This window comes from Tubulanus polymorphus, chromosome 11, assembly GCF_964204645.1.
Source record: "Tubulanus polymorphus chromosome 11, tnTubPoly1.2, whole genome shotgun sequence".
NCBI lineage: Eukaryota > Metazoa > Nemertea > Palaeonemertea > Tubulaniformes > Tubulanidae > Tubulanus > Tubulanus polymorphus.
This window is the reverse complement of record NC_134035.1, coordinates 6,055,187-6,082,053: the sequence shown is the minus strand read 5'-3', so window position 1 is coordinate 6,082,053 and position 26,867 is coordinate 6,055,187. Positions and strand designations below refer to the sequence as shown.

The window sequence follows — 26,867 nt, the reverse complement described above, 5'->3', positions numbered from 1 at the left end:
CGACCAAGGCAAGAAGACTTCCCTCAGTCGGGGGTTAATTTTGTTTTGGAGGACTGGATGATTCCGAAGATCAAATTTTTTTGGGTTGATCACTCCTAATTTAATTTAATTTTGCACAGGCCGGTGCCTACTACAGTGACCTGTCTGTTGTTTATAGTTTCACGATTGGATGTTTTCACAAACCACATAAGCCCATTAACAGATTAAGGGTTGGTATAAGCCCATCCGATTATAAAAAGCTTACCACCAACAATTAGGTAACTAACTAAACCTGTTCCAAGCATTTTATTAGGGGCAGTTCTATCTTTAAGAAAAAGGAAAGGGCACTTTTTCACAGTCAAAGGTCAATTTCTCATTTAAAAAAGGGCAGCTATCCTAAATATGAAGCACCTGAATAAATCATTTGAGAATGGAAGTGGTTATTTTGCCGGATTGGGTTACGGTCTAAAACAAAGTTATTTTACCGTATATTATGTCTGATTTTGAGTGAGGTGACATCTAGTGAGCTGTAATGGCATCCGGAAAAATAAACACTCACTTTTCATTTTCCAAAAAAACATGATAATTGCCTACCCAAATTTCAAAAATCTTTACCCAACTAACCGGATGTAAGTTATATTCCACTGTTTTCCAGAATATAGTCAGAAGAATTGAATAATATATTTTCTAGAAGTACCTAATCTTACAGGTCCAGAATACCTTCAAATAATAGGAAAAAAGGAAAAAGAATGATTTTTCAAGTTTTTTAAGGGAGGAACCCCAAACCCCCTTTTATGAGTTTCACCGCCGGCATGCCATTGAGCTATAATTTTGAGGAATATATTCAAATTAACTGGCTGGATTCGCCCCTACCCAAATTTTTAAATGACTTTTAGAAGGGAAAATTTTTGGGGGTTCGTTCGTTACCTTCGAACCCTTCCTCGGCCCGGGCGGTCTGTTGCGTATCAACAAACAAAATCTACAGTGTATGAACATTGATCTTCAAAAACATAGAGATTTTTAAAAGTGAAGAAAGAAAAATAGCTGTTTGTTTGCAGAGAAAACTGAGCTGCTAAATTACTCCATACAGTTAATTATTAGCCCCCCTGACAGACAGTTTATTCTATAATCACCTAATAATACAATAGAGAGTGTTTCAAGACCTATTGTAGGATGAGATAGTGTCAAATGGACAGTTAGTGTTTGCTCAGATTAACCTAGATTTGCATGGATTAACTGATAATTAGTGACCAAACATGATTAATCCTAATCCAATCACAAGCCCTCAAACCAAATCATCAGCCCTAAAACCCGATCTCAAGCCCTGGGCTCTCAAACTGGCAGACAGATAGTTCTAAGCTCTCAACCTGACACACCACAGATAGCTAGGCTCTTACAGTAGTGGTTCTGACACTCAGATAGTTCAGCTGAAATGTACTAGATGTTTGTTTGATATTACAGGCTCCGAGTATGGATGATTTTGAGGTGATTAAACCAATAAGTCGTGGCGCATTTGGGTAAGTTTTATGTTATTGGCCTGAATGAAAAGGCTTTGAAAGTCTAAAGATCCAGTTCCACAATTCTTCACCATTTAATTTAGCTGATTGTTTAAGTTTTCGAGTCATATTCTCATCAAGGACTTTATGACTAAATATACTGCAGTTTCTTTCAGGGGTCGGTTGCATAGTCAAGGCTTAGATTTCAGACCAGTCTAAAACCATCTTTGTTCTATAGTCCACTCTAACAACTTAAGACTAGTCTTAAGATTTTAGACCACTTTTGTACTGAAGTCGCATCTGTGCAACTGGGCCCTGGGTTTTAATCTATTCAGTTTGAACTGCAGGTTATATTTATTTTACTACTTTATAGCAAAGTTTTCCTTGGACGTAAAAAAGACAACAAGTTGAAAGTTTACGCGATCAAAATAATGAAAAAAGAACAAATGGTCGATAAGAACATGGTAAATCAAGGTAAGCTAAATGAGAAACATATCAGTCCCTTAATAAACCAGTTCAATTGAAGTTCCCTAGATTGACCAGTCCAATTGAAGTTCCTAAATACTCTGGTCCAATGTTTCGATTTAAGTCCCTAGAGGTAAACTGGTCCATTGTTTTAATTTAAGTACCTAGAGATAAACTGGTCCAGTGTGTCAATTTAAGTCCCTAGAGATAATCTAGTCCAGTGTTTCAATACAACTCCCTAGAGATAAATTGGTCCAGTGTTCCAATTAAAGTCCTTAGAGACGAATTGGTCCAGTGTTTCGATTCAAGTCCCTAGAAATAAACAGGTCCAATGTTTTAATTGTTTTTGTCTTCAATTTGATAATGAATTTCATCCCGATTTCAGTAATTGCAGAACGCGACGCTCTTGCGATGACTAAAAGTCCGTTCGTTGTACACTTGTACTATTCACTGCAGTCGCAGCATCACGTATGGCTCGTTATGGAATATATGATCGGAGGTGATTTAAAATCGATGCTAGCCGTCTGCGGTTATTTTGACGAGAATATGGCCGTGTTCTACACGGCGGAGGTCGTACTGGCGTTACAGTATTTACACAAACGAGGAATTATACATCGGTAAGAAAACAATGCACAGAAATACAGTAGTCTCTGCACAAGTCGGATCCATTCAACTCTGATGTTTTTTAAATCATTTTTTGAGACACTATTTACATCCAACTCGGATATCACTCACGTCGGACACATTTTGAAGGTCCCAAAAGATCCGACTTGAGCGAAGTCTACTGTAGATTTATAGAGCCAGAGCTTACATATCAAAATTCACCCCGGAATATTCGATTTTTGCAGTGACTTGAAGCCTGATAATATGCTAATTGGGAGCAATGGTCACATAAAACTGACCGACTTCGGGTTGTCGAAGATTCATATGGATAAAAGTAAGTTCATTTTGAAGTACGATTCGCGTGTGGCTTCCCTAAATTGTCTGTAGTTCGTTTAATTATATTTGATTTATTTCGATAGAGCCACAATTGGTCGACATTTTACCATCGCCGAGTTCATTCTCTAAAAAGAAGGAATATTTTCGTACACCGGGGCAAATACTTTCTTTGACGAGCTTCTTAGCGTTTGTAAGTACCGGGGGTAGTCGTAAAATGCATTCTTTCTTCAATCCCTTTAAAGGCCATCTCATAAAAGTGGTCAGAGTGACAATTTTTTGGAATGGCCCTAAATTTCTAAGTTAGCGTTTGATCGAAACCGATTCCGATATTTCAGAAAATGCAATCCGGATCTCGACAGCGCCACGGCAGCCGAGACAGTAGAGTCAGCGCCGGTAGTTTGATAGGAAGCAGTTTCAATTCATCGTCAAAAGTTCAACAGCAACGAAGCATCGAGTTAGAACCGCCGGTTAAACAACTGACTCCGACTTTAAAACGCTCCCAACTTGATCGCTCGTCAAATATAAATACGTCGCGACCGGCGCTTACGAGACAGGACTCGATATCAGTCGACGATCATATCGCGGGTGTGTGTATGTTTACGCCGGAGAAATCAAACGACATCGGGATGTCACCGACGGAGAGGAGCGATATCGGGAGGTCACCGACGGAAAGAAGTAATATCAGGAGGTCATCACCGAAGAAGCGGAATGCTGACTCGTTAAACTCATGCAATAAAGAACGAAGTGAGAATAGCTACTCTCGGCGAGACGGCGGCCGGACGTCGTCGCGCGATCACAGCAGCGATTGTTCACCGCTGCAGCTCGCAACGAGTCGATCCGATAACCTCGACGAAAAACCGCAACGAAAACAATCGTCGTGTTCTAGTCAAAGCGATTGCGACGATCGTATGATCACATCTCCGTCCAACGATCGATCGTTCGAATTGATCAAACAGAATAATTTAAAACGTATGAACGCGATACCGTGGGAACGAGAGTGTCTGATGACTCCCGATTGTATGGACAGCGGTGCGGTCAGCTCCGAGACGCCGCAGTTACATAAAAGTAAAACGGCTCTGTCATATTCGGGAGCGGCTTTGAATATGAGATCGATGAGAACGAGCGAATCGGAGACGTCCAACGTGTTCAGTTCACCCGATTTACCGTCGAGGGTCGCGAGGCCCAGTTTCAAACGGTTACTCGCGAAACCGGCGAATACTAACAGTTTTAAACGCGATTTCACGCGAGCCGTCACGAGTAGCGTCGCTGATTTTACGATCGACGAAAACATCGACCCGTCGTTCGGTAGCGCCGGGGCCGTTGCGTGTCGGCAAAAACGCAGCTTCGATTTCGTCGAGAAAAGTCCGTTGGGAAAATCATCGATCGTCGCGGTGAATGCGAACACCGGAATGACGGCCGAGATCCGAGCTCTTCGAATCGGCGACGAGCATCGCGTTAAACGCTGTCATTCGGCGTCGTCGATCGAACGGCGCAAATTCAGTTTCGACGGCAGCGACCGTTCGAGCGACGACCTCGAACTGATGCGTTCGGGGAACACGCGCGACAGTCTGCAGATGAGTTACGCGCGTTCGTTCAGTCACCTCGATGACTCCAGTCGATCGCGTCTGCACGTGCTTCAGTCTCGTAACGAAGACAGTTTGAATTTTCACACGCCGGAGAATCAGATAATACCGAGTTTAACGGGAAACTCGGCGGCGGCGGAGGAATCGATCGATTCTTTACATTTCAGCAGCGATCAGTTGTCGCCGGTCAGTCAGATTATAGACGACAGTGATGGGAAACGTATAAACGATGATTCAAGTCGTATGTCGCCCTCGGTTGCGACGCCGCCAGCACCTGATTGTAAACAACAACCACAGACGCACCTCGCTAAAACGAAACTGCTGAAATTTCGCGATTCGTTGATCGCTACGGAACGTAGTTTCGGCAGTAGAGGTCGATATCAATTCGGTTCTGTTTATCTAGACAACACGGCGTCTAAAGCGGTCAGTTCAAAGTTTATTCTTACCCTCCCATCAATTCAAATAGATTGTAAGGCTATTAAAAAAATGTATACCTTGTTTCTCCGCTCTGCTGAACTCAATACTAGACCCGGCTGGCCGCCTATCCACCCCCTACATTAACACACCCAGCAGCTCGAGAAATGAACTGATAAAAAATTTTATTATATTTAACTAAAATGACCCGGCCGCTGCAGAGAAACAATGTATCATTTTGATTTATTTGACTTTGACTATTGAAAAATACAGATTTCTTCTCACTTCACTTTCGAATATTATTTTAAAAGATGTTTTGACGTTTTATCTATTCCGAATACAGAATAATCAAATCATCGTGAGTAAAACACCGGGACCAAAACTGGGCATCCGGACGCCGTATAAAACGCCGAAGAGCGTCCGGCGTGGGATGAGAGAAGAAACGGAAGAGGATAGAATACTGGGTACGCCGGATTACCTAGCGCCGGAACTACTACGTCAACAAAAACACGGTAAATTATCAACCCTGTCGTTTATAGAAAATTGAAGTGGATGAGATCACAGACGTTCCAATATCTTAAACTATATTTTTCTATATGTAGGACCGGAAGTTGACTGGTGGGCTCTGGGAGTTTGCGTGTTTGAATTTCTCACCGGCGTCCCTCCTTTCAACGATCAAACAGCCAATCTCGTCTTCCAGAATATTCTCAACCGAGGTAAGACTGATTCACCAATAAAGCCCACCGCACACGGCATAACATTTGTTCTACTAAAACAAAAATTTTTCACAAAACATTTTGAGTGAATGTTTTGAAAAAACGTTCAACGCACACTGCATAACGAAAATGTGCAGAAAACATTTTTTGCACCATAGAATCCATGGAGACGACAGTAAACTCAGTTATTCACATCAATTTTTGCGATGCCACCTGATGTATTGTTGCTCGTTGATTGGTTATTCAGCTATGGATGTTTTGCAAAACACAAAACATCCTCCGCACACGGGACAAAAAAACGTTTTCGACTACACAAAACGTTTTTCGCAAATCAAGCAGTTTCGTGAAAAAGGTTTTTTGTCCGACATTTTGTGTTTTGACTCCTCCACACGGCATAACAAAACAATCGGAAACGTTTTTCACGAGGAAAAACGTGTTTTCTGTGCCGTGTGCGGCAGGGTAAAAACCTGACTCCAGATCAACCGAGACCGAGTCTGAGGATTCAAAGGACTGTACCTTATTGAATTTGAATGAACATTTTCAGATATTCCGTGGCCCGAAGATGAGGAGGAAGCTCTGTCCGATAGCGCGTGTTCTGTGATCAATGATCTACTGGAAATTGAACCGAATTCACGACCAGACGCATCCAGTAAGTTCACTAAGGTCAATTTTTTCTGGCTCTTTGACGTAACTAGTAGGCCTATTGAATGTGGTATGTAAATTCAAAGAGTACAGTTTTCCAAAGTTCAAGTCAACTTGTAATCTCTATCTCCTTGAAACCTAAATCTTCCTTTTCAGTTGAATTAAACCCATTTATTATCGTCTTATTACAGGTCTGATGAACTATAGATTTTTTGAGAGTATTAATTGGGACATGCTGTGTGAATCGGATGCTCCGTTTATCCCCGTCCCCGATGACGACACGGATACAACATATTTCGAGGGTCAGTTCGAGATTTTGAACTTCGTCGCAGAAATTGTTCATATCCTGATGATAATCATCCTTAAAACCTGTACTGTCTGTTTTTACCTATTTTTCTTTTGCTTTTCAGCTCGTAACAATTTACAGGATCTGAAAATGTCGGCGTTCGATATGTTGTGATTCAGTGATCCAATTTGGAAGTGATGATGAGATGAAATTCGCGCGAAAAAGATTTCTGCGCAAATGTAATAAGTATTAAAATAGAATATTCCTGTCCAAACTAGACGCGTAACCTTACAAAATCTGATAAATCACATCAGATTACAACATCTAATATTAAACTAGCTATGGGGTCATTCATTTAATTACATATGCAATCGGGGAGGGGTCAGTGCAATTGCTAACTGTAATGCTTAATGTATATGAAAAAATGGCCGATTGTGCGGACATGAGGAAGAGGGTTGAAAAATTCAAATTTTATGATCCCTATGTACAGTACATGTATATAATGTTTTTAATAGTTTTGTTGTGTAAATACTGTGTATGTGCTGTTTGGAGTATGAGTTTATCATGATCCGGAGTTCAGATTATGAATCATTTGTAACATACCTTCATCATATACGAGAAATTGTGTTGAAATTTAATATATTAATTAACTAGATACATGATCATCTAATAAAGTTGTCTTTAGAATTTCGAAGAATTGCTTTTGATTTTCTAGTATGGATGTCGTTCAGCTTGGACCAGCAGACCAATTGTGCCCCTTAACAACCTTCTATTAAAAACAGTCTATACATAGATTGAAGCATAAGGCCTTTAAACAGCAGTTTTTGTTTTCTTTATTTTTCTTTGATTCTGTCCTGCAGCTTTTGGGCATTGCTTGGCCTACACGATCAAGCAAGATAGTCTTAAGACTTAGGAAACAATTGCTAGGTAAAAGACTAAGTAGGGTAACCCGAAGGCTTCATCGTCTTGTAATTCAGACTGGTACTAAATCTAAGGACCGTGAAATGTTTCAACGATGCTGATGTAGGTGTCCTAATTCGTGTTTTTGGGTAGAAATATTTTGTCTTTTTTGTAAAGATATAGTTAGTTTGAAGCAAGTTTCCTAAGGTTAAATGCTACTCAAAATCTGTCAAGGCCCAGAAGTGCTTACTTTTCATGAAAAAGGCTACTTGTTGACTTGAAAATTATTCCTGTGGTTCATCGTATGCCTACATTCGCTGAGCAGAGTTCTATGAAAAGCAGCTTGAAAAAAGTTTTCAAAAACGAATTCCCTTTAAAAAGTTTTGCATGGATTCAATCATTTGAATTTAAAAGGAACTGGTGTTAAGCGATGAATGAAATTTGACTTTAAAAAGTAAATCTCGTGCCCCATATGAATACTGGAAAAAGTAGCGCCACTTTTTCGGCACAAGAAAGTGCTACAGAGAAAGAACTGCCCTTCAATCGAATTCTTGCAAGCAGTGAACCTCCCGCTTTGACACTTGTGCTACCAGAAAATTTGAAACGACACCCCACAGTACAAAAGAAGATCTATAAACTAACAAAGTAATCTAAAAATAAGAAGATGAATATATTTTACACAATAGAAAAATGAACAAAAGTGTACAGAATATTTACAACTTGCCAATGTGGATCGTCTGATAAACGGATCATATGATTTTACGGTTAACACATAGCATATCACACATGATAAGATAGCAACAGTACTAATCGTATATAAACACTTGACGCACGATGATTTGTTATTTCCCAAGGTCACAACAAACGGACGATATTTTGCTCAAATCGTATATTTTGCCGTTATGCTCGACGAGCCAGTTGTTTCTCATTAACGACTCTTTATCGACGAGTTTCTTCAGTAAGTCTTTCATTTCATGTGCGGTTAACTTATCTAGATCAGCAACTGTTGAACGCCTATTTCTGCGGATCCCCGATTCGCCAATCAGTGCCCCTCGAATCAGGGCATCGGGATTCAAGAGTTTATGACGATTGTTTACGGGTTTAAAACTGTTATCCTCGTCAGTAGAAATACCCGAACTGCCCCCGTCAACTGTCCGAATAAAACCAGTACCGGTTGGGTGCCGTTGTTCCCATTTTTTGATCATATCAACCAATACTTTATTTCTTTTTTTAAAGAGTAGTTTGTCACCATGTTCGCTGCGGCGAGACTTTTTCCCTATTAGAAAGAGAAAGAAATGGAGTAATATATTTTGAAAGGTGGAGGAAATAATCCAGATATTAAGGAGAATATTGGTGATGAAATTTGAACTTGGGCACATGAATGCATCACATCACAAGCAAATTAAAAACAGAAAATTCTTTCATACGTTCGGGACGCAGAGTTAACGACTTTTTCATTATTCCGATATACCGCATACAACCATATAGAAATCAGGACCGCCCGTTATTGGACCTGTCCAATGCAGGTTCGCAAATCCTTAATTTGCGTCAGGTCCCTGTGGACCAGTCTAGATATGGTTAGGCGTGCCATGCATCATTCTATTTTAGCAAAGTGTCCTCTATAGGACCAGGAGCTGCCTACTTACCACTTAAATCACGATCTGAATGTTCATCTTGATGAAGTGGTGCGGCTGAAATCGCCGCTACTATCAAACAAACCAATAACATACTCCAGCTGAGTCGTAACATCTTGATTTCCTACTGGGCGTGTTATGACTGCTATATTCTCGTTTCTATTCATTCGTGCTCGCTCTCTCGATAGTTCGCTAGAGACTCTCTCTCGATGAAATTGATCTAATAAACTTTAGATCGAAACCGTTCCTGGTTTTATAGCGATTACAACTCGCGATCGTGTCAGGTCGCATAAGGTGATCGGCGAAAAAGCTTTTAAAACTTGGCATTAGCTTATCGCGTGGTTTACCGACCATGTGTCGTATGATAAGTCGATCGTTCACTTTACCTCGAATCGTAAGATACAGTTTGCCTGTCTAACGTGCAATAATGTGCTGTGATATTTACTGTGATATGGAGTGAAGCCAATTTCAGGTTGTTATGATTAATAGACGCGTCTTCAAAAGGGACGCATGATACAAAGTTCTAATTTCAAAACAATTTTTTGATCGCCATGTTCTCTTTCAGCGTTTCCACAGTGGTAAGGCCAGGTAAAAAGAAGTACTGAGAAGGACTTTTCCGGCAATTTTAGACCCAAAAGGAAGGATATTTTGACTTAGAAAGAAGTACTTTCCAGCAATATGATCATGGACCCATAAGGAAGCATTTTCGCAATGCCTTCACCGGGATACTAACCATATTGACCAGTCATATATTCCAGGGTAATTCCATAACATTTTCCTGTATATTCAATCTTACTGACAAATTGAATCAACAGGCCTACTTCAATAGTCGAATTCGCAACTAAATTGCGCACGAAAAATACATCAAAATCAAAATTGGAAGGACTTAAGTGTCAAAAAGAAGGACAAAGATGATGTTTGTCCAAACTTTTTCCAAAAGAAGGACAAAGAAGGACTTGAAAGGACCGCTGGAAACCCTGTCTTTTACTTTTCCTGTGAGTTAACTGTTAGGGTTAGGAGATCGTTGGAAAAGCATCCAGGAACGAATTCTACCACCAAAACGGAACAAAATCCCATTAAATTCAATACTAAACTAATTGGTTTAAGCTTAAAACTTAAAAACACATTTATTCATTGTTTAATTCACCATCTGTTTTTTTTTGTGATAAGAAAATATACAAGGTATATATGAGAATATTAGTCGCCCCCTATCATTGAAAAGGAGAACTATGAAATAGTCTGCGGAAGAAAAACACTATTATGCTTCTTGCCTCTGGGGAAAATTGAAAACCATTTTTAAAATGGTTTAATTTCTAGTCGGAAAATCATGCTTAATTACTAAATACATTCGGATGTTTGGTGCAAATATTACATGCCTAGTAAGTATACATCATTGGATGGGCTTGTTAAACGTGGTCCCATTGCATCTTAACACCGGTAAAAAACCAGAACAGACACTTAGTACTTCCGACTAAATCCTATTAAATACTCGTCTACATAAAATAACCTTTGATTTTGAAGACGGCAAACAATATAAAGACGCGCTAAACATCGTGTAGTGTTGATTAATCGATATAATGGCCGAGAAATTACGACTTGTTTTTCTTATAGATGGAAAAATTTACAAGTGAATCGAAGATGGAATTAGAAAAAAATTCCATCTTCGCTCAATATATCCTTAAGTTTTTTCGTACATAATTCAACTATTTACAGTATTTTAAATTTTTACTTCACTAGTAAAACATAATTCATAGTCTCATATACATCATATACATATACATGTATATATATATAATATACATAAAATACATGTACATGAGTAGATACATTATACATGTACATGTACACGTATATATATATAAATATATACACATATATAATAGCATTATATCAATTTAATTTGCGTAACGAAAATAATCTTTCTTTTTTAAAAACTGAAATATTTTTTTTAACAAAAGCCACTGCACACCGCGTTATATCAAATATACAATCTTTAAAATACGTATTTTTTTTTCTCTAATCTTTCGAAATCATCATTTTTTTCATGTGGACACAAGCATAACTAAAACATTAATTCATCAATATCTAAATCGCTATTGTTATTCTCGACGAAGCGAACTAAGTTTTTTTCTCGTATAAAAAAAAAAAGTAACATCAGTCGACGGGAATTTTCTAATAAAACTAAAACTATTCTACGTGGAATCGATCCGGCAATTTGCCGAGTAAATCCTGATAGCCGACTATTAATACTCCTATTGTGCATTCAACTCGGTAATCACGTTTGTACACCGGCATTCGAATTCGGTACGCTTCACTTTTGATTTACCGAAACGAACGCGAAAATTTCTTCTTCAAATCTCAAGATATTTGTGAAACAAGATTCATAGATAGTTATTCAGCGTGAGTATGTAATCTATTGTACGCTGGGTCTGGTTTAATAAACGGTAATTCCATAGAGTTGAACCCCCACGTAATACCGGCATATTTGTTATATTATGGATACACTAACCGCGATCACACGAGCATTTATGGCCTGGAACAACTGTTCACACGGGTGCCAAATGGGCCCGAGCCCGACCAAAAATTTGACTCGGGCCTGATCTGTGCGAATTTGGCCCGGGCCAAATCGTCTCCGCGTGATCGTGGCTAATCATTTACCGTATATGGAGCCCTCAGTCGCACGTACAGATAACGATTGATTCAATGATGATAATTTCTGCAAAAATGAGATTACCGAAAAATAGTCACTTCTCAAGAAATGCTTTCATCGAGTAACGGCCCGGTCTTCACATAACGCCTTCAACGACATCCGTCGAAAAACTTACACCGACTCACTAATCATGATACGGACTTCGAAGTCGAAATCGTCGCCGACAAAATTATAACTAAACTAATGTTTACAGATATTAGTTTAAAAAGCCAGTATGTACAAATGTGCGCGCTGGTTACATGCATGTACAGGTTTTAATACAAGAAGAGAGAATCACCGATCTCTGATAATTCGCTCCTTTTTTGTACTTTTCATTTTTTACAAAATAATAATAATAATCAATAACACGAATATCAATAATTACTGCGAGGTGCGTCTGTTGAATGCACCGTGTGCCATCTTATTAATTATACCAGCTCTCGTTCGAAAAAAAAATGAAAACGCAATTCAGTTCAATTCGCCTAAGGACATCTCGCCTAACGAGTCATTTAATTTTAAAATTTCTTCGAAAATGCCTCATCGATTTACAGTTGTATAAGCCACATGCTCAGTAACCTTTGTCGACATTCAGCGCATAGAATTGCCAGATTAGATAAATATGTTAAATTCCTGCGGAAACTTGTAGGATATTTTTCTGCGCCTTGCAGTCGACGTATAGCGAATTATGAATTAGAATATAGACAAAAGGTATTTTCTGTAATCACGTCTTCTATATTCTAGTTCGTCGTACTTAACAGTAAAGTACGAAGGTTTTATTTTGTGACTCTAACTCTTAAGTTTTTTTTTTTTAATTGAACCACATACAACTTATACGCAAAACTATTTCGCGTAAGTCGTCGTGAAATGATTAGATTTTAGCAAGTCAAACCAGGAGCCTGTAGTCATACAGAGAAACCACGGCACAAACAAATCAGTCGCCTGTCGTTATTCAGTTTTACAGTCAATGTTCAAATTTGACTCTTAAATGAACTAAATCCTGAGAGGGTCAATATAAACCGCAACTGCCACCAAAAATATCTATCATCAAACTTCAAACTAACTAGAACTATCAGTTATAAAATGGATTCGGTGTTTGTTTGTCATTACAATGTTCAGACGAATGAGGAAAGAGATCTTCAAATGGCTACGAAGGTACGTCATCGCAGGTCGTATCGGTTGCGAAACTGACCCCTAAAAACAAACGAGCGCACAAACGTTCTTCACTTTTCATACATATTACAGCAATTTTTGAGTATTTAGAGGTTTAACATGAGCCGACAATAACAGCTTGTATCACTATTCAAAAAGCACGGGGATTAAACCAAAACGGTTACGTTCTTCACAAATTACCGGGTATTTACGGGAAAATAAAATAGCTACGACAAATTCTAACGATATACGACGTTCGATACGAGTTTTAAAATCCTACGTAAACCTTCACAGGAACATGACATTAATAATAATAATAATAATAATATTAATAATAATAATATCCTTTTGTCGTGAATTCACGTGAAAAATTATTTAAAACTTATATGAAAGACACAATTCTAGAATGGATTCGACATGTATTATCATTACACGGTATATCGACGAGGAACCATAGCTATCAATTCAAACATCGATATAAACAATGATATATCAATAATACCATTGATCTATCATATATCGATATAACTGATGATGTAGCAATACTATCATTGATATATCACTATAAGAGTGATACTAGGTGATATATCAATAATATCGGCATTATTTTCTTATTTTGAGAGTCATTTTCTCATATAAAAGTGAAAATGTCACTGGAGCTACTTTGAAAAGAACCGCTCAAAAGTGTGATGGCTTCATACATATTCCTAGCAATCGCCTTACGCGGATTAAGATTAAATAGTCGGACAAAATTGTCAATCTCGTCAATCCATGCAACCGGAAAACGTGTATTGAGACATGCGGAAAACAAACGTGGAGTTTTACCGAGAGAGTGGAGGACACTTGATTTTTACGAATTGTGCGATGGACGAAACTACGAAACAGGATCTTTAGAGGTTTCTGAATGGTGGATACTCCCCAACGTGAACGCAATGACCCTCAAATCACTTTCCCCGAGAATGTTTAAAAAGCTGATTGTGCGAATGAACCAGAACTGAAATTTTCGATTACGTATTTCTTCGCTTTAAAAAGAAATTCCTGTAAATTCGACTGCCGATCACGCAACTATATCTGTACGTCGATTTCGGATTTCAAAATCAAACCCCTTGGTTCATTCTTGGCAGGTGCTGCTGGTGGGTCAAGATATTAAAAAAAAAAACAACGATCAACACAGAAATTTAGTGAATAATCTCAAAAATGTGGATTCACCGGAACTAACCTCACATGCCAGGGACTGCTGTGATTTTCAGTTTGAAACACAGAAAAAAAACTTAATAAGACGACAACAATAATTCAATTAATGGCATAAAAGAAACAGTTACAGGATTGATGAGACCACTGCCCTTTACACCCCGGGCTGCCTGATAATCTGTTACAAACTAAATTTTTTCCGTCAGAAAAATGTTTGAATTAATCAATTATCAATGGACGTTCAAGATCTTCATTTACATCTTTCACATTTCTGTCTACACCAATCAAATCAGTATTTTTCTCAGGATAAAATACTAACAAAATACTGTAATTCAGGGATGATTCAGCTCGCTGTGCCAGGTATGACAGGTATTTTCCTATTTTTTCACTATGGTTAATTAGAATTTTGATTTTCCATTTATTTACGTATGATGATGAATGATAGAACTGCATGAGAGTGAGTTGACTCCTCGGCGGGCTGCAGGCGATCTGCCGGGGGTCTGTGCATGCGTGACTCTTGAGTCCAGTGGCTGCTGACGTTGTGATAGACGACAGATAGACAATCATTTCAGATGATAGACAATCATTTTTCTGACGATCGCGATTATTCTTCTTTCTAGTTGTTGTAGTAAAATAAAAGAGTGGCACCATTTGAACAGTTTTACGACGTTACAATAATTCGCATAATTTCTTCTTGCGTTTCTTTCCTCGTTCTTTAATCTTACGATCTTTCTGCAAATATACATTTAAAACTTGGTATTAATATCGACGGAACGACGAGAACGAGATATCGTTTCGAATAAACCTCATACGATATCTCGTCCATTAGAATAACCACACACAAACTTAGAGAACAGATAACAAGATTTAAATTTTTAAAATCGAGAATTCATTCGTTCAAAATCGAAATGAAAAGACACGACGTTTCGATCTCGCACTAGAGATCATCATCAGGTATTACAATGATCTCCTGATGATCGCTAAGGTGAGATCGAAACATTGTGTCATCTTAATTTTTGATTGAGTGAATCCTCGATTTAAAAACTTTCAATCTGTATATAGTGGGTTATTATTATATTATCTTATTATCTGATCAGAGGTTTTGATATTTTCATTTAAATATTTCAGAGCTGAGTTTCGCATAGACAAAGTAGGCAAAGGCAAAGTAATCCTAGAGAAGATTTCAAAAATTATTTCTCAGTTATTAAGTGGTTTCTCATTCTCACTATTGTAGTCGTCACCCAGATTGAGGATTTACCCCTAAGGGTAACAACTTTGATACCCAGTCTACAAAACCACGATTTTTTTTCAACTTACAAATTTTCTGATTTCTCGTACGAGGGTATAGAAAGCATCGTCGACCCCCTGTCGAGTTTTAGCCGACGTTTCAACATAAGGAATATGGTAACTATCAGCGATCTGATGAGCCTGATTGGTATCAACTGTTCGGGTTGGAAGATCTACTTTATTACCGACCACTGAAATAAACAGACAAGAAATAAATCTGAAATTACGAACGAATCGATAGTTTATCACCATTCTTCATACGTATGATACTCTGAGCTTCTGACGTTATTCAGGACATACAACGAGATATTTTCAATTGGAAAATCAGCTTAATAAATGCTGATATTCTATCGACGCTTTCGATAAGTGACCGGCGAATGCCTAGAAGGGATATATATGGCTGTAGACTGCAGGATCCAGTTCCGATCTAACGGGTATTATAGGTTCAAATTTGACTTAAAGAGTAAACTCATTCAAAAATGAGTCAACTCTTACTCACACAACTGTGGGACTGAATCCTGAAGAAGAACCGGGAGGCAAGGCTCGCTGACAAGTATAGGGTGTTGACACAAGGCATTTACAATAGATTTATAAATAGCTACTCATTTATACTCGCAGATCATCATTGACCAGTCGATATGTAGGTTATTATAGCTATTTCAGTATAGGAGATGTATACGTATTAACTTGTCATAAGATGAAGACGTGTTAAACAGTCTACACAGAATCCATGGATACCGGTAGTTTACAACAACAGTAAAACCTGCTCAAACTATAGATTTGTTGAAACCGATATAATTCAGCCAGTTCATGAGAGATCCGATTTGAAAATCATATTTCACATAAATAAATATCCGGATTTCAATTAATTTGTATTCTACTGATCGGAATTAAACAGTTTGACCGCGACTCCCGAAACAGCGCGTAATAAAATGTATTTGAGGTCACTTGCTAAAAATTTGGTCCGATTTCACGAGTGGATAGTCGATATAGTGACAATTGAAATACCATTGAACGGACAGTAGTTAGCTTCAACCAACTGGTCCCAGGATTCAGTGTCTAACATGAGCTAAACAGTCTTACATACGACAGAGCGAGGGCACTATCAAGAGGAGAGGAGGGGATGGGAAAGGGAGGGTGTTTAATACTTACAGACCATCGGTACTTCGTCCATATCTTTAACACGTTTTATTTGTTCTCGATATTGACTGATGTCCTCGAATGATTTGGTATTATTGACAGCGAATACGCACAGGAAGCCCTCACCGGTTCGCATATACTGATCACGCATAGCGCTGTCAAATTAAACAGAAATACATCAGACATTAGAGACACAACTACGACGCAGTAGAAAATCCAGACTGGGAATATCTGACGAATACCTGCGCAGGGGCGGATTTAGAGAGGGGCCGAAGGTAGTCCGGACTACCCCTAAATTTGAAGGACCCAAAAAGAAATCCTAAGTAACATTTTTTCAATTAAGGTGAATATAGAACAAACAGAAGTGGTATTTTCTCCGCATTGTGATTGTGGTGGCGGTATTTTGTATCTAATGATTAATTTCATGGATTTCATTATTCAACTTCCCGGAAATCTCGCCACATACTTCTCGAGATTTCAAAACATTTCTATCGCCAAGTACCCCCTCACGATCGTTGGCCATAAGGGCTATGATGTTATGCGTATTGCATCGTCATTACAGTAACATTTCATGTGGTCCCTTTTTACTACCCTGGACCCACACCCCTACAAAATATCCTAGATCCGCGTCTGCTGTGAAATTATCAACCCAAAACCTGTGGATAGACGACATTCATCGGTTATCAACATCCGGGCAGATGATTTCTGTACTGATGTAGATATAAGTAAGAATTGTTAGTAGAGAATCAACATATTAAAATGCAGTGACCAGTACAGCCTCTAGGCTTTCACTGCTTCCCTAAACTGATTCACTATTGTTACTATTACATTTTGTATTTCCTGATAAGTTTAAATTAAACTTATTTTAACAATAATAATAGTAATTTGTTTTTGATCAATGATTAAAAACAAATTACTATTATTACTGTTAAAATGTCCACGAACGAAAACAGGCTTTTATGGACAGGCTTTTTAATCGTCAAATAAACACTAGGCCTGTAATCCGTGTACACTGTAGATAAATGAAGAAATCCCACCCTTCGAATTAAATTATACGATAGAATTTATCAATTTGTAACCACAACATTTCGGCTGTTGACTAACAGCCATCATCAGGTGGAATGATGATGGCTGTTAGTCAACAGCTGAAACGTTGTGGTTTCAAAATAATAAATTCTATCCTATAGGCCTAATTTAATTCGAAGTGTGAGATTTCTTCATTTATCTCAAGTTGTTATTAGAGAGCGTTTTGTTATCTTTTAGAAGTTGAGATTTGACTCCCAAATAGTGGTCACGTAGTCCGGTTCTATTTACTAAAGTCTTTGCGGTAGAAGCCCTAGATGTTTGTATGTAAGTGCGTACTATAATAATACTAGAACAGCTGCGCAGTTATCAGATCATCATTAAAATTATCAAATGTCCCCTGGTAAGTACATAGTCCAAAACAATTCAGGTGAAAACGTGGCCCCTCGATTGACCGAGACTACTAACAATCAATATTACAAAGTTCGCACCGCCGCATACGACGATAATAAAAACCTTTAACTGGAAACCTGCCAGTAAAACCGATCCAGGCCCCCTGAGAGGTATTCAATTCAGGTACCGCCTAATACCGATTTACGTTAAGACTGATCGAGAACGAACTGAGGTTTGAGATTGAACTAAACTCGCGTTTCACGGACGAGAGAATAAGGTTTAAAACGAGAAACAACACAAACAATCGCGTAAACCATTAGAAGCACGAGGTCGATTATCCAACGAAACAGGTGTCCATAAACCTCGGTAATATATCAATATAGGGTTAGAGAACGAATTTATATATATCAACAATATTACACCACTGGACCGTACATACTACGGTAGACTTAGCCGAAGTCGGGTCATTTCGAAGAAAAAAATCCACGATCGATAGAAAAACTATAAACGTTTAAAGTTATCGCAACGGTGAACATTAATTGCTACAAGCTGTTTTCAAAAACCAATTTTGAAGCAGTTGTAAAAATAACAACTGTTCATGTAACTTCAACATAGACTACTCTACATATACATTACTTATATATATATTATTATACACTGATAAACTGAACATAGACTGTGAAGAGAGTCTTTAATCAATTTTTTTACGTTCATATCAAATTTAGCGAGGTCTTAAGATTCTGCCACCATTTTTGTGTTGAATCTCGAATATGACCATAACATTAAACTAACTGATACTAATTTTATTTTTTGTGTGCGAAAACTGATCAAGATTTCTATCCAGAATAAAAAACTCCAATTGTAGTTAGCAGCGGTCCAAAACACTGTTTTCCACTTAGTTCAAAGATGTTATATTTCATGAACGCGACTGTTTTTAGATTAGATGACTGGAATTTCTGGCCGAACAATCGATGAAATGATTCTATATCGCACAGTACACGGAGAAATGTTGATAATCGAAAAAGGGATGTTCAGGCCACCGAAAATCAGGGGTCCAAGGACACTGCTCGAGATGTGGGCTATATATTTCTGCACCGGCAGGTCGAGGTACCGGGATTAAGGTCTACCTGTATTCTTCTTGCCCTGCTGTATCTAAGATATCCAGTAGACATGTTTCACCATCTATTACCACTTGTTTTCTATACGAATCCTCTGAAATTGAAAAACATGAAATCGTTATTCTTTCTACCGGTATTTGGTTAATTCTACACTGAAATTGAGTCCAAAGTGGAGATTTATCAAATGATTTGCCATCTGGATCCAAATATAATGAGAATCCCACAATAATGAAGTCCGAAAATGTGTCCTTGAGCTAGTAGTTTATTCGACATTTCGACTTTACTCTAATAGTCATCTTCAGGAATACAGGATCCAGTTCCACAGTTCTGAGTTAAGATTTGACTCTTGAGTTAACTCATTGACAATTAACTAACCTTAACTCTAACTCAGAACTGTGGAACTGGGCCCAGTATTCCTTGAGCTAATAGTTTATTCGACGTTTCGACTACATCCTAGTAGTCATTTTCAGGAATATTGTATTCCTCGAGCTTGTTGTAGTTTATTCGACGTTTCAACTACTGGTATATTCTAATAGTCATCTCCAGGAATACCGAGTCACAACAGAAATTATGAAACGTATATATATATATATATATACAATCCAGAACAGAGACTAATCAAGTAATCAGACGTGATACTTTGTTTTTTCGTTATGACTGTAGGATTCTCTTTATATCATCACAACATGGATATACCGGGGTAGTGTTTTATTAATGAACTGTTATTTGGATCTAGTTCAACGAGGACGTTAAAGCTTAAAACAGCAAAGTTTGAAATGAAAACGTTCAAAGTAACTAACGGCAACTACTAAGCTAAAAAATTTGAGTTTAACTTTTTCGCTGTCGCCATTAAATCCCTCCTCCCCCCCCCCCCCGATCACACCGTTCAACGCGATGACAGAATATTAATGAATTGAATCACAAAGATGTCATAAGGAGATCTCGTGCAGATTCTCTCAGTTTTTCATCATCAGATATGACACGATACACCGGTATCCAACGTTCAACGTTTTATTTTTGTTGCCGTTTGCGTGGAAGAAACAAAAAAAAACGTTACAACATTTAAATGTCACCGTTTCTCCCAGGCGTATTTAGATATACAACGGTGGATAAAGCTACGACTTTTAGACAAAAATAACTCGTTATATCGATCGCGATAACTCGACGAATAAATCTATTAGATATTACATTTATACATCAATAAATAATATATAAAACGTTTTCTTTTTTTAAGCGCACCACCTTGTAGCACGGGGGATGTTGGATAAAAACGTAGAGCGATTCATGGCCCACGCGTGTTCGCGGATACGCGTGTACACCGCCGTCTCGTATGACTTACCGATCGTTGGATCGTATTCTTCGACGAAACTGAAAAAGATAAAAAACGTCGAATATAATAAATACACGGATAATAAGCAGTGTATGTATTTTAATAGTGAAGATGAGTAGCCGCCGTGTTACAGGTTTAAACCGGTTTAAACCGCCGTACCCCGTACCGCGTGCTGGTTTATAAAGATAAAACCATCGACGACACATTAATGCTTTAATCATAGTCGACGCAGCGTTTTATGACGTTTTATTCCGATCGGCATCTTTCCTCTCTTTCCTCTCTCTAACCGACCGCATCATAAATATTCCGCACTAGTCTCTTAGGGATTTAATTAGAGATCCGACTTAGTAATGACTGAACGAGCGATGAATTGCGTCCCTGCATGCGCGGAGCCGGGAAAAAAATTAGAGTTCGTACGAGTAGACAATTGAATTTTATGGTTAATCAGCTGCTTATGTTTTAGTTATGATCGACCTATCTACACTGCTGCTTGCCCAATAACAGCTGGACTACCGCGATACTCAGAATTCAGTGCATCGCCAGTCGAGTCAGGAAGCCTTCAGTAATCCCTCCAACCCTTCGACCTACCCAATCATTCCCGCAGCAAACACAGGAAATAACATTATAACCGGAAGTACCGGAGCTAACCAGCGTTAACCAGCATCGAATACTAAATACGTGGTTACAGATGCTAATCATACCAGGACAACACAGGAAAACATGAGTGGTACCGGACATGAGAGTTATACCGGACAAAAGAGTGGTACTGAACAGAAGAGTTTTACCGGACAGGAGAGTAGGCTCCAGTTAGGGTCAATGAGGTCAACTGAGGGTTAATTCATGCTCCAGTAGGTATACCACTGTTAGCTCTGGGGTCACTGTTAGCTCCGGGGGTCACTGCAGGCTCCAGTAGGTGTATCGGGGATCGCTGTCGGCTCCAGTTAGTGTACTGGGAGTCAATGCGGGCTCCGGTAGGTTACTGGGGTCACTACGGGCTCCAGTAGGTGTACCGGGGGTCACTGCGGGCTCCAATTAGTGTACTGGGGGTCACTACGGCTCCAGTAGGTATACAGGGGGTCACTGCGGGCTCCAGTAGGTGACCATCGATACTTACTGATTTTGTATCAACTGAATTGTTAATGCACTTTTACCAACGCCTCCAGCTGAAAATATATATGAGAAACATTTAATTTAATTTCAATTTTATATATCCAAGACACTGTAACGCTAGAGTGGAGTGAACCACAGACTGACTGAATCAAGAGAGAGCCTCCGAGAGTTTACAAATACTGAAATATTATGCAAGAAATTCAGAATTTTTTCAAACACATATTATATATTAAACCCTCTATATAGCGATTTGTTGTTTATTTGCGTAACACTACGACTACCACACCCAACTAGAGGCTCTTCACCCCTGATCGATAGAATATTAAAATAAATTCCTAAACTAATGAATATCAATAACTCGACGAGAATCAAATCTAGGCTATTTCATTATATGTCGGTGAATGTGGCTTGTTTGGTTTTCTGTGCGTCATTTACAGCGTAAAAATTAGTCAACTCATCAAGACTCATCGTTATAAGGCCAATAACAGTAAGCGTAATATACACTGCTTAGAAATATATATGTGTTTACTCAAAACTGTACTTGTGAAGGGTAAAAGGTTATTTATGGACTGACTATTGTGATAGCTATGTATATACGTATAGTGTACTATAGTAAGAGCTGTTCAGGTAAAATCATATTCCCGGAAAATCAGCAGTAGTAATATACAACCCCCTGACTGTATTAAATTGCTGCTCGATTTCCAGGAATGATTTCAGCTGTAGATTGACTGTTATTAAAGGATTATAAAACCCTTCTGAATACCATTTTGAAGAGACACGAATTGAAATCTGCTCAAATGTTAGTAGGACCTATCTGGTATCTGATATGTAAAACGAGTCAACTTCAACGCATAGGACTTAATACATAATAATAGTATATAATCTGCCAGCGAGCTTGTCCTAGATTTGTATCCAGGTTACACTATTAGCTAGCCTCAAGAACAGCAATTACTGATCAATGTATTATGATATAAGTATCTAGTGCAAATCAAATCTACTCACTACAGATGTAGAAAACATTAAGTCCTGCACATCACATTGACCCCTACTTCCCCACCCCTTAGGTACTGGACATATAAAACACTGACTAATTCAATAAATTCAAATTCAGTCATCCAACTGCGTTAGGACTTCGATTTATCAACTTCCATCTCAAATTTCAAAATTTCAATTCCATTGACCTACACTTAACAACAGGCCTTATCCCATCATTAGGAAATACATTCAATATTCAATGAACATTGCTTTTTATTGAAAGTATGAAACGAAATGTTACTAAACGGTGTTTGACGGGTCAGTTCACGTAGAAAGATTACGCAATCTTACTAATGCGTGTCTTCAAGGATTAGGATTAATTCAAAAAGATAATCTCCTATCCAAGCAAAACCAGATCTATATGCATACATTTAAATTGAAGCTCAGTGGTTGAATGAGGTGCAATACACTTAATAAAAATAAATTACACCCTCCTAATAGATACACCAAATAATTATATAATATCATTAATCTGATGGTTATTGATGGTAGATACAGCTCAGTTATAATCCCTATTGTCAACACACACTAACCTAACTTAAATCCTATAACAAACAAGGTCTCTATCAGATTGATTAGGCTATCTGCAGCGTTTTGAGACTAAACCTAGCCCCCTCATATCAGCTGCTTTACGTGGCTTTACCTAGCCCCCTTCCCATCTGCAGCTTTTTAAGACTAAACCTAGCCCCCTCATATCAGCTGCTTTATATGGCTTTACCTAGCCCCCTTCCTATCTGCAACTTTTTAAGACTAAACCTAGCCCCCTTCATATCAGCTGCTTTAGCCTAGATGGCTAAACCTAGCCCCCTACTCTCTGACTTCAGGTCTAAAGCATTTAACAGCAAAATGTATCTCTCTGAACTTCTGACTTATGTCTATTTTATGTCTATGTCTGACTTAGGTTTATGGCATACCTATTTAAACCTGACGTTAGTCTTCCTGAAGTAGGCCTAAGCATACATCAAGAATTTCAGTGTCCTATTTGATCAGCAATTAGTAACTGGTTGATAATGCATGCTGCTGCTGCAAGTAGATTCATTGAAGTACCCTCTCATTGATTGGCCCCAGCCTCACTGATACCGACAAATATCGAAATCCTCCTCTTTCATATAGCTCCAGCAGGGCAGATAATAAGAGCACCTTCCTTCGAGCAAGATACCCTACTAGACCTAGGTACCTACTACTAGCCTATAAGGCCTAATTAATCTAGACATTCCCGGTATTCTATATCAAATCTGCTTTATCATCTAGTAAGTTCAATTAAATTATTCACCTGCTACCCTCTAGACTCCCTAGGGCCCAGTCCCTGAGCAGGCTATACCCGACACTCAACAGGGGGATTCCGGAGGGGGTAACCCAACCCCAGTACTACACACTGGTATTGCACTGGACCTGGAGCTATGCACAGATGCATTATCTATGGCAACCGTCGTCCTGTGTGTGCAAGCACATAATAATAGACCTACGCCTTACATTGTAAGTTACAAATTGACAAAATTGAAAATAACATAACAGAACTAGTAAAAGAGACCAAAAAATGCAAAGCCAATATCTGGAAAAAAATGATCACATCAATCAAATTTTCAAATAAAAATGAATCATTATTTAGAGAATCTGGTTCGAACTGCCGGTTTTGATTTGCATATTTCATCTAATAAAACTTACCCCCGACAACGACTAATTTATACTCCGTCATAGTGAAATACTGCACACAGTGTCCGTACTTAGTTCATAATCACAGTTTAAACAGTAAAATTACACGGCAGAATTAGAGACACTGACTGAAGAGACCGTGTACAACGCCCAGACTCGAGTAATACTGGAGAACCGACGAGCTTTATCGATCGCACCCAGTTCCGACACTAACACTGAATACTACAGAAATCGAGCTCAATAATCACCCGTTCGTTTCTCGGTTTATAACTAGATGACGCCACAGTACGGTACCCCACGAAGGGGAATGTCGCGCAAAGTTTCGGGTGAATGTTGGTACTTAGTATTTTATTGATTAATCCAACTTTAAATTAGTTTATTGTTCAATGGCAATTATATTTTATTGATAAGACGCGCGACCCAGAACCGCAGGTGCTGTTTTCACCCTGCAATAACTAACTTCAGACACCCATGCACGATCGGCGTTTATTTCATATTATACAATGATCGTGGTACTGACATTAAATTTAGTTGCCATTAGAAAGCCTCTTCCTAATCCTAGGGTGGCGATGAAGACGCGGCACCCCCACACTGAAAGACGGACAGAAGTCAACTCCGTCGGTTGCTAACATATGAAGAACTGATTTTATTTTAGAATAGTCAGACTTTTATAAACCTAGCTGTGAAGTGTACAGTACATATTGACACTGAAATAAACTTTACTCTGAAAACTTTGACTAACCATATGAAACTATCGTCAAGGTTGGTTCACTACCATGCGTTGTATACTGTACCTGTACTGGCCTATAAACAATGAATATAAATCTTGGATTGAAAACCCCCGAAGTAGATGTAATATCATTCCCGACACCTTATTCCAAAATGTCGAATCTTGAAGTATTCGCTTGTCTGTCACAAATCACGAGTAGTCCTCGTCTCGGAAAGGCTGTGAGGGTTAGTTAGTTTGAATCCTCTGCCATCTCCCTATGTGTCCAAGAGAAATGGGCTTGTGTTTAAATTGAATCCTCTGGTTCCACAGCGTGTTTGGATCTTCTGGATTTCCTCTTGTGTCCAAGCGAAGTGGGCTTTGAATCCTCTGTTTTCCTCGGCGTCGAAAATGGGCTCATAAGAATTCGAATCCTAAATTTTCGTTTTTCATTTTATAGAAATGGGCTCGAGTTTGAATCTTCGGTTTTTCACAGCATACTAATATCTCATAGTGAACCTTCAATCCAACATCCCACAGAGTCAACTGTGATGTGCAGATGTGTCTGGGATTTTGGAATGAACACCACCTCACATTTCTTTCTTAAGAGTAACCAGCTTGCCCAGCTTCTTTGTATCAGTAATCTTCTAAACGCTTCGGAAAACCTTACTTATTTCACCCCACTAACAATTATGAGAAATAAGTGTCGATTTTTACTGTATGGCGATGTTGATACTTTCACCTCAGTTATCAATATATCAGACTTTTATCAAAGACGGCTCAATTCATTTGTGAAAATTATTTTTGACAATATTTGACTATGTAATGTATATCGATGGATGGATTCATGTGAATGATGTATGCATTCATCTATTTTTTCTTTTCTTTTCCCTTTCAAATTTTTTCCTTTTATTTTGGTTCTTCTTCTAATTTCCCATCATGACTTCTACTTTGTATGGTGAATATTGTTGTCCATACATCCCATAATGTGTTTCTACGCGTGGCAAGTTTGATTGTATCTCACGATGTAATTTGTTAATAAAATATTGGAATGAAGATGCAGATGTGTCAGGGATGTTGGATTGAAGATGCAGTCATGTGTGATGTGTCCGGGATGTTGGAGTAAAGATGCAGTCACGTGTGTTGTGTCCGGGATGTTGGAGTAAAGATGCAGTCACGTGTGATGTGTCCGGGATGTTGGAGTTAAGATGCAGTCATGTGCGATGTGTCCGGGATTGTTGGAGTAAAGATGCAGTCATGTGTGATGTGACCGGATGCAGTCACGTGTGATGAGACCGGGATGTTGGAGTGAAGATGCAGTCACGTGTGGTGTGTCGGGGATGTTGGAGTGAAGATACAGTCACGTGTGATGGTACCGGGATTTTGGAGTGAAGATGCAGTCATGTGTGATGTGTCGGGGATGTTGGAGTGAAGATGCAGTCACGTGTGGTGTGTCGGGGATGTTGGAGTGAAGATGCAGTCACGTGTGATGTGTCCGGGATGTTGGAGTGAAGATGCAGTCACGTGTGATGTGTCCGGGATTTTGGAGTGAAGATGCAGTCACGTGTGGTGTGTCGGGGATGTTGGAGTGAAGATGCAGTCACGTGTGATGTGTCCGGGATGTTGGAGTGAAGATGCAGTCACGTGTGATGTGTCGGGGATGCTGGAGTGAAGATACAATCACGTGTGATGTGACCGGGATGTTGGAGTGAAGATGCAGTAATCTGCGATGTGTCCGGGATGAAGAAGCTGAGGATAAAATAAAACAAAATATTCTTATCAGATATTGATAAAAAAATTTAGATTTAGTTCCCATGTTGTGTGCCGAGTGGTCAATGATTCAACTTCCGAATGCTAAGCCTTTACTGTACAACTGAAGCCGAATTAAACTTACCAAGCATAAACGTTCATGCAAGCAGCTTCTAAGTGCAGTCTTAGTTCTGGTATTCTAGTCAGTTGTGGTAGCGGTCTTTTAATCAGTTCTGGTAG

The 26,867-nt window shown here is 38.7% G+C and overlaps 3 protein-coding genes across 3 annotated transcripts; 1 reads left to right on the top strand and 2 right to left on the bottom strand.

Moving 5' to 3' along the window:
* Positions 1-381: 381 nt before the first annotated feature.
* Positions 382-6,853, top strand: LOC141912955 (serine/threonine-protein kinase greatwall-like). The gene is made up of 12 exons (XM_074804392.1): positions 382-465; positions 1,441-1,496; positions 1,849-1,949; positions 2,326-2,557; positions 2,789-2,877; positions 2,963-3,138; positions 3,215-4,885; positions 5,220-5,388; positions 5,479-5,592; positions 6,137-6,241; positions 6,426-6,536; positions 6,645-6,853. Exons 1-12 carry the CDS (start codon positions 382-384, stop codon positions 6,692-6,694), a joined length of 2,958 nt encoding a protein of 985 aa, XP_074660493.1. The 3' UTR covers positions 6,695-6,853.
* A 1,249-nt stretch (positions 6,854-8,102) lies between these two features.
* On the bottom strand, positions 8,103-9,415 carry LOC141913294 (uncharacterized). Its single transcript, XM_074804787.1, has 2 exons — positions 9,067-9,415; positions 8,103-8,696 (listed from the first exon to the last, which is right to left on the bottom strand). Exons 1-2 carry the CDS (start codon positions 9,167-9,169, stop codon positions 8,263-8,265), a joined length of 537 nt encoding a protein of 178 aa, XP_074660888.1. The 5' UTR covers positions 9,170-9,415; the 3' UTR covers positions 8,103-8,262.
* Positions 9,416-13,241: 3,826 nt separating this feature from the next.
* LOC141913293 (GTPase KRas-like) lies at positions 13,242-24,335 on the bottom strand. Its single transcript, XM_074804785.1, has 7 exons — positions 24,185-24,335; positions 21,489-21,537; positions 20,384-20,412; positions 19,054-19,138; positions 16,523-16,665; positions 15,401-15,561; positions 13,242-14,815 (listed from the first exon to the last, which is right to left on the bottom strand). Exons 1-7 carry the CDS (start codon positions 24,213-24,215, stop codon positions 14,753-14,755), a joined length of 561 nt encoding a protein of 186 aa, XP_074660886.1. The 5' UTR covers positions 24,216-24,335; the 3' UTR covers positions 13,242-14,752.
* Between the last annotated feature and the right edge of the window lie 2,532 nt (positions 24,336-26,867).